Source organism: Choloepus didactylus, chromosome X, assembly GCF_015220235.1.
Source record: "Choloepus didactylus isolate mChoDid1 chromosome X, mChoDid1.pri, whole genome shotgun sequence".
NCBI classification, from domain to species: Eukaryota; Metazoa; Chordata; class Mammalia; order Pilosa; family Megalonychidae; genus Choloepus; species Choloepus didactylus.
Window position 1 is genome coordinate 96,122,587 of NC_051334.1, and position 12,340 is coordinate 96,134,926.

The 12,340-nt window shown below is 39.3% G+C and overlaps 1 protein-coding gene across 1 annotated transcript in view; it reads left to right on the forward strand.

Moving 5' to 3' along the window:
- APOOL (apolipoprotein O like) overlaps positions 1-12,340 on the forward strand; it is a 235,977-nt gene that overhangs the window by 177,073 nt on the left and 46,564 nt on the right. Inside the window, exons 7-8 of the mRNA XM_037821546.1 lie at positions 10,843-10,956; positions 11,162-11,279. Of these exons, the coding sequence (XP_037677474.1) occupies positions 10,843-10,956; positions 11,162-11,279 (232 nt within the window). The remainder of the gene's footprint in view (positions 1-10,842; positions 10,957-11,161; positions 11,280-12,340) is intronic.

The following is a 12,340-nucleotide window of genomic DNA, read 5'->3' on the forward strand; positions in this document are numbered from 1 at the left end:
AAAGCCCTTTTTTCCCTGCACTTTCCTGCATGCCCAGTAGATGGCACTCTTCGTCTACCTATTCCCCTCAGCTCTACAAAGACAGGTTATTATGCATTTTTGCCATATCCACTTTGAGGCAGTTGAAACAGTGATGCCTGTCATTGCCTGACCAGGAGGGGCTGAAACTACAGGATCTTGTGTTCTCTCTCACCAACCAATATCTGGGTCAGCGTTGGGCTGTGGCCCCCTCTGTATTTGTGGCAGAGGACTCCTGCAACAATCCCAGTCTGCAGCTGCCCCCTCAGGCAAGGATTGGGCTGCAGGCTGTTGCTTCCCTTTTGGGAGGAGGATGGGCACCAGGCACCTCGGACAGAATTACTCAGTCTCTGACCACGGCTTCTCAATCTGTACTGCACTTCCTCAGGCATTGTACTGACCTCCCCTGGTCCACAGATCACAAAACATTTGATTCAGTCAACTTCTGCCTATTCACTGCTTTTGGGTGAGAAGTAGGTTTTGCTACTCCCTCCCTAACCCTCCATTTTGGAAGCTCTTACTGGAGACCATTTTGTATTCAGCACTCCTCAGCAGCTTGCATTCTGTCCTGGGTCTCTGTGGACTTGGGTCCCTGTATTTCAGTTTGCATGGGATTCTAATTACTACTGTGAATGGCTTTAAGTCTCTATCATTACTTTTAATGTATTTGCATTTTAGCATAATCCAACTGTCAAAGAAATTGAGTTATATGCTGTGCCAGTTTGAGTGTATTGTGTCCCCCAAATGCCATTATCTTTGTGGTTTTGTGTGGGGCAGGCGTTTTGGTGATGGTTGGATTTGCTTGGAATGTGCCCCACCCAGCTGTGGGCAATGATTCTGATGAGATGTTCCCATGGAGGCTTGGCCCCACCCATTCGGGGTGGGCCTTGATTGGTGGAGCTATATAAATGAGCTGACTCAAAGAGGAAAGGAGTGCAGCTGGGAGTGATGTTTTGAAGAGAAGCAAGCTTGCTAGAAAGGAACGTCCTCGGAGAAAGCCGTTTTGAGGCCGGAGCTTTGGAGCAGACGCCAGCTGCCTTCCTAGCTAACAGAGGTTTTCCGGACACCACTGGCCGTCCTCCGGTGAAGGTACCCGATTGCTGAGGTGTTACCTTGGATGCTTTGTGGCCTTAAGACTGTAACTGTGTAGTGAAATAAACCCCCGTTTTATAAAAGCCTGTCCATCTCTGGTGTTTTGCATTCTCCAGCATTAGCAAACTAGGACATATGCAAAACAATATACTACAATAATAATGGCATTTATAAGTACCCAAATGATTACCTTTAACGCAGGTCTGTATTTCTTTATGCCATTTTGAAGCACTGTCTAGTGTCCTTTCCTTTCATTCTGTAGAACTCTCTTCATCATTTCTTGTAGGGCAGGTCTAGTTGTGAAATCCCTCAGCTTTTTTTTTCTGAAAATGTCTTAATCTCTTCCTCATTTTTGAGAGAATTTCTTACCAAACATAATATTCTTTTGTTTTATGCATGCAATTTTTAATATCATGGTATTCCATTGTGTGTACATGATTTTTTTATCCTGTCCTTATTGGGCCTCTTACATTTTCCTAATTAAGGAGGATCTTGTGAGGACCCTGTCTGAACATTCATATTTGTACATTTCTTTGAGCACTTTTATTCCTTGAGGTCGATTCCTAGAAGGTTGCACCTTTACATTGCTTACAATGTGACCAGCTGCCTGAAGGAGTAGAATCCATGCATGGGAAAGCCAATGAGTAAGGATGTTGCTGATTTGGATTGGCTGTCCAATTCGCATAAAAGCCAAACTGTGAAAACTGTTTTCAAAGACAGAACCACCTTTTTACAGAGTGCTGTGTAAGAAAACAGAAGGCAAAGGTTAAAAAACCAAGCCTCAGATCTGTTCCCTGAACTGAAAGACTTTGACGGTTTTATAGTTTTCTGGTAAAATCATGATTCTGATTAATACAGTGGTCTGAGATGACAGCATCTGGGTGGTTTTGGTTGAGTATGCACAGATCATTTGTATGCTTAGTCATAGGACAGGTGTACAAAAATGGTGGTCTTGACATGATGTTGGTGTGACTTTTAGTATTATAATGAGGCATAGGTCACTTATAGGTTAAGGTTCTGTATTACTGCACATGTCTAGAGGGCCAATTCTGACTGAAATTGGTTTTATTTAGGAGAAGGAAAAACCAGAACTGAGGTATGATCAACCATGTTTCCTCATTAATAAACATGAGGGGCTGTTAGTAGGATCATTAGATCACTAATTTATCAAAAAATGTTAAGGGGGTAGGCACAAGGTAATTTATTCCTTGGTAATTACAAGGGATGGAACCTGGGTTATAGTTTAGTATTCCTCTGAACATAAGAAGGTTAGTAGATATAAATAGTTCTTAGGTTCAATTCCCCCTGCCTTTTGTTCATTCTTCAATCTTCAGGGATATGGGCAATGACTGCTCTGACTTCTTCATGCTGAAAAGGGTCATAGATATTAGGGGTTAGAGGAATGAAACTTCTTAGACTGTAATGGTATATACTCTTTTCACTCCATGCTTTGGTTGAATTATTACTGCTTTATCTGGATTTTTCGGTATGGCTGGGATAGGAGACAGAGATAAGTTTTGAAAATAAGATTTGAAAATAGTGATTATAAGAAGTATTGCTAATCCAACTTGTAACGTAGACTGAAACCAAGAGCTTATCCATGTAGGAAGCCAGCTGAATAAGTCACATATACTGGAGGAGGAAGGATTGGTGTCTATTGCATTAATTTGATTTTTCAAATTAATATTTTGGCTAAATATATTAGTAACATTTGCAGATTAATCATATGTATAAGTATAACATTCAGTTGTTATGACACATGCTACCCCTTGAGAAGCTGTTAAGATATCTAAGGCCATTCAGTTTTGAAGTACGTCTTTGCTTATGAGATTTGTATCTGTATTTAAAAGAGATATACCCTTAAGGCTATCATTTAGGGCATGTTATGTAAAATTGTTTAAGGCTTCTATTCTGAGTATGACATCGTCTGTGCCTAATGATGGTGGAAATATAGCAGTTAAATGGTAATACCAGTGAAATATTGATTGAGTCCATCTGGCCTTAAGTAAAGGCAGATTTGCAGCAGATGGAGAGTTTTATGAATGCTTCCTTGAGTCCAGGGTAGGCCTAAAGTACAACATCCTATCCAACCCAGAGTTAGCCAAGGCCATAAATTGGTGCTGCATATCCACTGGGTTTCATTTGGAGAATTCTGATAAATGACAGAACTCCTAGACCAATGTGTTCCAAACCAATCACTCTCTTGTAATAATATGGTTTGGAGACATTGCTCTGAAAGTAACCATTCTACCTCTCTTGTTTTAAAAGGATTGTGTTGCTGGAAATGATTCCTTTGTTTCCACAAAGTTTTTGACTTAGTTGGCCATACCCAGGTGTTCACTATATTTGCTAGTTTGGATGTATTGTGTCCCCCAAAATGCCATTATCTTTGATGCAGTCTTGTGTGGGCAGGAAACATATTGGTGTTCATTGGGTTGGAGGCTTTTGAGTGGATATTTCTGTGGAGATGTGATCACTCAACTGTGGGTGAGATCTTTCATTGGATAATTTCCATGGAGGTGTGGCCCCGCCCATTCAGTGTGGGCCTTGATTAGTTTATTGGAGCACTATATAAACTCAGACAGAGGGAGTGAGCTTGCTACAGCCAAGAGGGACACTTTGAAGAGTGCACAGGAGCTGAGAGAGGAGCGGCAGGTGAGAGACGGTTTGAAGATGGCTGTTGAAAGCAGACTTTTGCTCCAAAGAAGCTGAGAGAGGAAAAATGCCCCAAGAGCAACTGAGAGAGACATTTGGAAGAGGAGCTTTGACCTAGAAAGGAACGTGCTGGGAGAAAGCCATTTTGAAACCAGAACTTGGAGCAGATGCCAGCCACATGCCTTCCCAGCTAACAGAGGTTTTCTGGACACCATTGGCCATCCTCCAGTGAAGGTACCTGATTGTTGATGACTTACCTTGAACACTTTTTGGCCTTAAGACTGTAACTTTGTAACCAAATAAACCCCTTTATAAACGCAGATCCATTTCTGGTGTTTTCTGAAAAGGCAGCATTAGCAAACTAGAACACTGTATCACACCACCCAAAGTTGTAAAATGTCCCTCTTTTGCTCTACTTGTTAAACTTTTTCTTTCATCTGATTGTTCTGCCTATTGGGTGGCCATTTTCACAGTCATATTTTAAGAAAAGGAAATTCAGTGCCCTTGGGTTTCTAAATTAATTGACCATTTTTCTGGATCAGCATATCTATGATATTAAAGGTTGAACTTTGCTCTTGTTCCTTTTTTATGAAATTTCTTAATGCCTGTCAGTCAGTTCCCTGGAGGTGTGATATCCACCAAGGTAACTCTGAAGCACTAGATAAAGGAAGTTGACCACCTACCCACCAATCTGATTGATTCAGAGAGTAAGCATAAGAATGTGCCCATTGTGAAAAGGCATTACTGTCTGATGAGGATTCTTGAGCAAAACTATAATAAGGATATAAAATGACTATTTAAAACCAGGAATTCATGTTAGAAAAGGCTTATAACTCCAACTTAAGGTCTGTTAGCTACAAGTGAAAGAATTCTAGCCTTCAGGCAGTACACTTAAATTCATCAGGGTTTTGAATGTAAGTAACTTTATTCAAGCAAAGATAAAGGCTAAAATGTATGGAATTTCGGATCTGTCAACATCTATTACTCCTTATATGTTCTCTTGAAGATGTATCATATGTCTTCAAGTGGCTCACACCAGTATTTGACTACTGAAGGTTCATTAAATTCTTCTCTTTCTTTGGTGTTTTTTTGCAATTTGCTTCCTGATTGTGATCCTGTGTGTTCCAGTTTGCTAATGCTGCCAGAATGCAAAACACCAGAAATGGATTGGCTTTTATAAAGGAGGTTTATTTGGTTACAAAGTTACAGTCTTAAGGCCACTAAGTGTCCAAGGTAAGGCACCAACAATAGTGTACCTTCACTGGAGAAAGGCCATTGACATCCGGAAAACATCTGTTAGCGGAAAGGCACGTGGCTGGCATCTGCTTGCACCCAGGTTGCATTTCAAAATGGCATTCTCCAAAATGTCAGTGTCAGCTTTCAATGGCTGTCTTTAAAATGTCTGTCTCAGCTGCAGCCAGCATCTGGGCCTACATGGCTCTTTTAAAATTACTCCAGTAAATCAGTCAAGAGCTACCCTGAATGGGTGGGGCCAAACCTCCATGGAAATAATCTAATCAAAAGTATTACCCACAGTTGGATGGGTCACATCTCCATGGAAACAACCTCATCCAAAGATTGCAACCTAATCAAAACTGAATACATCTGCCCCACGAGATTGCATCAAAGAATATGGCTTTTTCTGGTGGACAAAATATACAAACCGGCAGACTGTGAAAGTTTAGGAGAGAGACTCTGGTTAGGGAGTGTTAACTTTATTCTGGTATGGTGTATCCAAGGTTTTACTCCCATTAGCTTAGCTGAAGAATGAGTGGTTAATAAAACTTCATAAGGACTTTCCCATCTCATTTCTAATTGATCTGTTGGGTGTTGGTATTGCTATTTCTTTAGAACGACCTGGTCCCCAGATTTAAAGTGATGTAGGGGTACATCTGTAGGAAAGGAGAGCTGACAAGGCATATTGATGGATTGTCTCTAATGGGGCTCCTAATGATTGAATACACCTTTTAACCTCTAATTCTTGGACTTGTTCAGTTCAAGTATACATACCACCTTGTTTCAGGAATGGTCTTCCATATATCATTTCAAATGGGCTCAAAAGGAGCCTACTTCTGGGAACTACTCTCACTTTCATCAAGGCCACCAAGAGTACCTTACCATGAAAGATTGTTTTCTTTAAAGTTTGATTCATCTTCTCTGTTTTTCCTGTGGATTGTGGTCTCAAAGATGCATGCAATTTCCAATGGATACTTTAAGCTTCTGGCAGCTTCTGTGAAATTTTTGATACAAAAGCCCTACCATTATCACTTTGTGTAGAGAATGGAAGCCCAATTGGTGGGATTATTTCCTTCAGGAGTGCCTTGACTACTTCCAAGGCTCATTCTATTCTGTATGGAAAGGCTTCCACCCATCCCGTGAATGTGTCTACAAAGATAAGATGGTATTTATATTTTCCACAAGCTTTATGCATAACAGCAAAGTCTACCTGCCAGTCTTTGCCTGAGGTTGTGCCTCTTGCTTGAACTCTCTTCATTGGTTTATTAACCAGCCACAAACGTCCTTGCAGCAATTGTTAGGCCAGTGCTTGCTTGACCAGACAGCTGGGTACTACTGCCTGGCCAAGTTGACACATGAACCTAACCATTACAGTGACTAAACAATGTATTTTGGCGACTTCTTTAGGTAACATTATTGCTTCTAATAAACCTAGAATTATATCTGCATGCTTGATTTCTTTTCACTGGATGTAATATTCTTTATTGGTGGTTGTTTTCTTTCAGCACTGAATGTAATTGGGACTCCCTTGTAGGTAATATTTTGCTATTCTCTCACCACTTTCAGAACTCTCTCCTTGGTCCTTTGCATTCAATAATGTGATCAATACATGTTGGGGTGTATTTCTCTTCATGTTTATCTTGTTTGGTATTCTCTGGCTTCTTGGATGTGCTTATTCTCATCTTTTGCCTCCAGGGTTTCTGATGAGAAATTGGAACTCAATCTAATTGGGACTCCCTTGTACATAACATATTGTTTTTCTCTTCCACTTTCAGAGCTCTCTCCTTGTCTTTTGAATTTGACAGTATGAACAATATATGATGTGGTTTGTTTTTCTTCGTGTTTGGTGTTCTTTGGGCTTCTTGGATGTGCATATTCACATCTTTGCTAAGTTGGGGAAGTTTTCGGTCATTATTAGTTTGAATATTCCTTCTGCCCCTTTCTTTTTTTTTCCTTCTGGAACTCCCATAATGCATATATTGGTAAACTTAATGGCATCCCAAAGGTATCTTCAGCTGTTTTTGCTTTTAGTAATTCTTTTTTCTTTCTTCTCCTCAGTATGAATCATTTCAAGTGTCTTGTCTTTGAATTCACTGATTCTTTCTTCTACCAGCTCCAATCTGCCGTTGAAACCTTTCTTGGCATTTTTCATTTAGGTTATTGTGGTCTTCAACTCCAGTAGTTCTGTTTCCTTCCTTTTTAATATTTCTATCTCTTTACTAAGGTTCTTTTATTGCACATGGTTTTTCTGATATCCTTTTGTTCTTTCTCTGTATTTTCCTTCTTTCCCTTGAGCATTAAGTTCATTTTTTTTCAAAAGCTGTGCTAAGTGTGCCCACATTCTGGTCCTTCTTCATTGGTGTCTTCTGTATTTTTATTGTCTTCCTTTGGATAGGCCATCATTTCCTTTTTCTTTGTTTGTATTGTACTCTTTTGTCACATGCTGTACATTTTAATTTTTTAATGTCTAAAATCTAGATTTATTCCTTGAGATATAGGTTTCTTGATTCTGTAACCAGATAGTGAAAGGATAGATATATTCTTGGAGCTTCACCCCTCTCATCAGGAAGGTCTGTCTGAGGCAAATACAGTGTACAGGGTTTCTGTGTCTCTGTCTTGTCCTCTACTTTCACTTGTCAGTTGTGTTAAGAGTTCCCCTATTTCCAGGAGAATGTTTGTCCCCTCTGCTTACCAGGAGACAGACCTCCTCTCCCGTGTGTTTGAAGTTGACAAGCCTTGCCTCATATTTTCCACCTCTATAGTTCCTTAGACATTCCTATCATTGTATCAAGATGCTTTTGCATGTAGTGTGAGTTCTGGGAGGAGGGGCATACCATAGAGCATTTTCCCAAGTCAGTCTTTCCCCACCAAAATAGGGCCAGGGACCCACAAAGGGGGTGCAGACTGCCTCCAAAGTACCCTCCAAAGTGCCCAGCTGACAGAAGTGTTCTGGTTTGAATGTCCCCAACAAAAGCCATGTTATTTAATGCAATCTTGTGGGGGCAGACTTATAGTCTTTTGATTAGGGTGGAACCTTTAGGTTGGGTATTTCCATGGAGATGTGACATGCCCAACTGTGGTGAGTTTCATTGAATTATTTCCATGGAGACATGACCCCACCCATCCCAGGTGGGTCTTAATTACATCATTGGAGTCCTTTAAGAGAGCTCACAAAAACAAGGAGCTTAGAGAAGCTGAGAGAGACATTTTGGAGAGAAGCTAAGATACATAATCCAGGGTTTGCCCCTGGGAAAAGCTAAGAGCTGACACAGACACAGACACAGACACTTGGAGACCCTTGGATATGCAGACAGAAAGACGTTTGGAGATGCTAAGCTAAGAGATGAATCCCAGAGTTTGCCCCAGAGAAGCTAAGAGAGAACTCCCAGACACTTAGAGAGAAATGCACCAGGGGAACCAAGCAGAGAGCTGAGAGAAGCTAAGAGATACAGAAGCTGAGACATTTGGAGAAAGCCATTTTGAAATCAGAACCCAGGAGCAAAGGGCCAGCAGACATGCCTTCCCAGCTGACAGAGGTGTTCCAGATGCCATTGGCCTTTCTTCAGTGAAGGTATCCTTTTGTTGATGCCTTAGTCAGATACTTTTATGGCCCTAGAACTGTAAATTTGTAACCTAATAAATCCCCTTTATAAAAGCCAATCCATTTCTGATATTTTGCCTAATGGCAGCTTTAGCAAACTGGAACATGAGGGTATCAAAAGAACACTAAGAGTTTCCTCCATGGTTACTCAATGCTGAGCTTTCTTGGCATGCCCAAGAAATGCTACTCTTCAACTAACTGTCCCCCTGCCCTGAGACAGCATTGCATCTTTAAGTCTCCTATGCCACAGTCTTTGCTCAGGGCAGTATGGAACAGTGGCCACCCTCAGAGCCAGGCCTCCAACCATCAAAAGCTGCTAATCAAAATCCATCTTCAGTGATTGGCCGTGCCCACTCCTGGTCTTGGGCAAGAAAATTTTTACATCCCTTTCTGTCACCAGCCAGCTAGCTAGAGTTTGGACCCCACTACAGTCTCCTGGGAAAGTGGGGGATGGGTGCTGGTAGCCAGGGGACAGAGAGCAATTTACTGTTCTTTACCATAAATTCTTAGCCTCTTCCTCTGGCTCTCCCTTGAATGCTGTAAAGTGTTCTTCTGGTCTCCAGAGTTTCAAAATTGTTTTACACTGTTCCTGCCTATTTAATAGTTGTTCTGGTGGAAGCACTGAGTCCTGCAGCTCCCCATCCCACCATCTGCCTTCTATTCCTCTTGTCCATGTCAAGCTTTTAAAACATCAAATCTCCAAATAATTTGTATAGTGTGATACCATTTGTGTTTAAAAAGGAAAAAAATGTGTGTAATTTATTCCAGTTCATCGTTCACTTTGAACTTCTATTTATGTTAATACATATAGATCTGCCTCATACTTTTTGGTAAATCTGTATCAACATTCCACTTATGTTTTAAAATTCTGTGTGTGTGTGTATTTAATGTTTATATGACTGTAGAGTTTACCTGGAAGAATATTAATCTAACTGTTAACAATGATTATTTTGGAGAAAGGGAACTTTTTTAATACTAGTATATTATTTGATTTTTTTTTAAGTATAGGCATATCTTTAGCAAAAATAATTAAGTATTTCTATTTAAGGAAGAAACATACAATTTTTTTTTTAATTTATCCTGGAAAGCTCCTCAAAATCTCTTTAAAACTTAAAAAAGTAATAGCTATTCAAATCATTTTAACCATAAGGAATGAAAGAATGGTGTGGTGGTTTGGAGGCTGTATGTACCCCAGAAAAGGTCATGTTCTTTTAATCCATTTCTGTGGGTGTACGTGGGACTTTTGATTAGATTATTTCAATTGAGCTGTGACCCACTTCATTCAACTTGGGTCTTAATCCTCTCACTGGAGTCCTTTATAAGAGAGAGACAGAGACTGAAAAGAGATGAAACTAAGAGAAGCTCATTGAGAAAAGCCCCAGAGAAGCTAAGAGAGGACCCACAGAAGCTCAGAGAGGAAGCCACTGGAACCAGAAGCTGAAAGCAATGAAACCTGGGAGTGAAGGTCCAGCAGATGCCAGCCATGTGCCTTCCCACGTTACAGAGGTGTCCTATATGCCAGCAGCCTGTCTTCAGGGTCCAAGTTTCATCCTGTTGATGCCTTGAGTTGGACATTTTTACAGCCTAAGAACTGTAAATTGTAAGTTAATAAATCCCCATTGTAAAAGCCAACCCATTTCTGGTATATTGCATTCTGGCAGCTTTAGCAAACCAAAACAGATGGGAAAAGAATAGGGAGAAGGAATCAGAAGAAGATTTTCAAAGGGAAAAGCATGAATGAAAGTGACAGCAATTTCAGGAATTAGTCAACATTGTAGCCTCTGCTTTAGTGTGGTTGTATTTCATTTTTTATTTTATCCTTCTGCCAAAAAGAGTATTATTCTCTGGAACTATTCATAGCTGCTTTTTCTTTCTTTGTGAATGATGAAAGAACCTTGAAAATTTAAGCAAATCATTAACCCTCTAACATCTTTAAAATCTCATTTTCTTAATCAACTGATTATCTCAAAGTATTTTTCCAAAACTTGTTAGACATAATTCAAATTCACATGTTACAATATGAATCCAAATTGTATATTTTTAGCCTTATTTGTGAGGCAAATAATTATTCATATAAGATTTGGAAAATGTTCCTTTGTATTATATGACCTAGAGATTCATATCTTTATTATTGTTTCTGACATCAGTGTTCATTTAAAATACCCAGCATATGTTTAAAACTATTTGGTAATGCAATTTTTAAAAATTTAAGTTATTTGATTCACTTTTGTTTTAATTAGGTAACTGGGAATAAAGCCTACACTGCAAGCCAGCAAATTTATGAAGCCATTAAATCATTGTGGACAAAAGGCAACAAAAGAGAATCTCTCCCTAATTCTAAAGAAAAAACTAAGGTAATATTTCAATTGATCAAAAAGTCAGACATTGAGTTTTCTTTGGGTGGGATGTTAGTTTGGAATGGGGGTACTGGACAGAGATGAAGGATAGAATGAAAGTAGATGAATGAATCATTATTTTCCATACTATTATTTTGTAGGATATTATATATTATTTTAGTAATATTAATCACTTATTAAGGAAAATATTTTTGGTTAACAGCTAGAAAGCTGTACTCAATTAGAAATACCTGCAGTGACATATCAAGACTTGAAACGTTCAGTGCCTTTGCCAACAGACCTCCGCTTGGAAACAAATACCAAATTAAAACCCACCTCAGGTTTGTGTAATACTTCAATTTTCTTTTCATCCTTTTCTCAAATAATTTGATAGTATTATAATTAGTAGTTTGAACTTATTTATGTGTTTTCTTCATAAGTGTTTTATCTTTCTCATATCTGTAGTCTGTGAAGTTTGAGATATTTTTAATTGCCACATAGTTTGTAATATAGATCTTTGCGTATGGCAATACAAAGTAGCACTGGCAGGTTGACTGAGTGAAGCATTTAATATCACTTTATAAATGTGAGCTTATTTTTATCAGGTGGAGGAAAATAAGTCTTTCTGGATTCCATCAATTTACAGGCTATAGTTGTAAGTCACATCCTCATTGAAGAAATATCAGCTTCCCTTTCATTTGTGCTGTTTCCCTCTGTCAGCTTCACTATCATTTTTAGCTTCTACCTTCCATAGTTTTATTTAGTTTAGGTACCAAGGAAGTTTCATCATCATGTAGTAGAGATGACACATGTATTGCTTGTATTAGATACTGGCAGTTAATACTTTGTGGTATCAAATAGTGGTAATTATACATTCTAGGTTACTGCTACCATGGTTTCACTGTGATCAAAAAGAAAGCAACAATGTTTAATCCCATTTCAACAGTGTATTCACCCACACACAGTAGTCACTGTCTTGCAGAGGTTTATCTATCTGTACAATGTTAATGATACTACCTGTGCCAGTTTGGATATATTAGATCCCCCAGAAAAAGGCATGTTCTTTAATGCAGTCTTGTGGGGGCAGATTGATTAATCTTTTTGATTAGGGTGTGTTTTTGTTTGCTAATGCTGTCATTATGCAAAACACCAGAAATAGATTTGCTTTTATAAAGGGAGTTTATTTGGTTACAAAGTTACAGTCTTAAGGCCATAAAATGTCCAAGGTAAGGCATCAACAATAGGGTACCTTCACTGGAGAAAGGCCGCTGGCATCCAGAAAACCTCTGTTAGCTGGGAAGGCACGTGGCTGGCATCTGCTTGCGCCCAGGTTGCATTTCAAAATGGCATTCTCCAAAATGTCAGCATCAGCTTTCAAGGACCGTCTTTAAGCTTCTCTGAG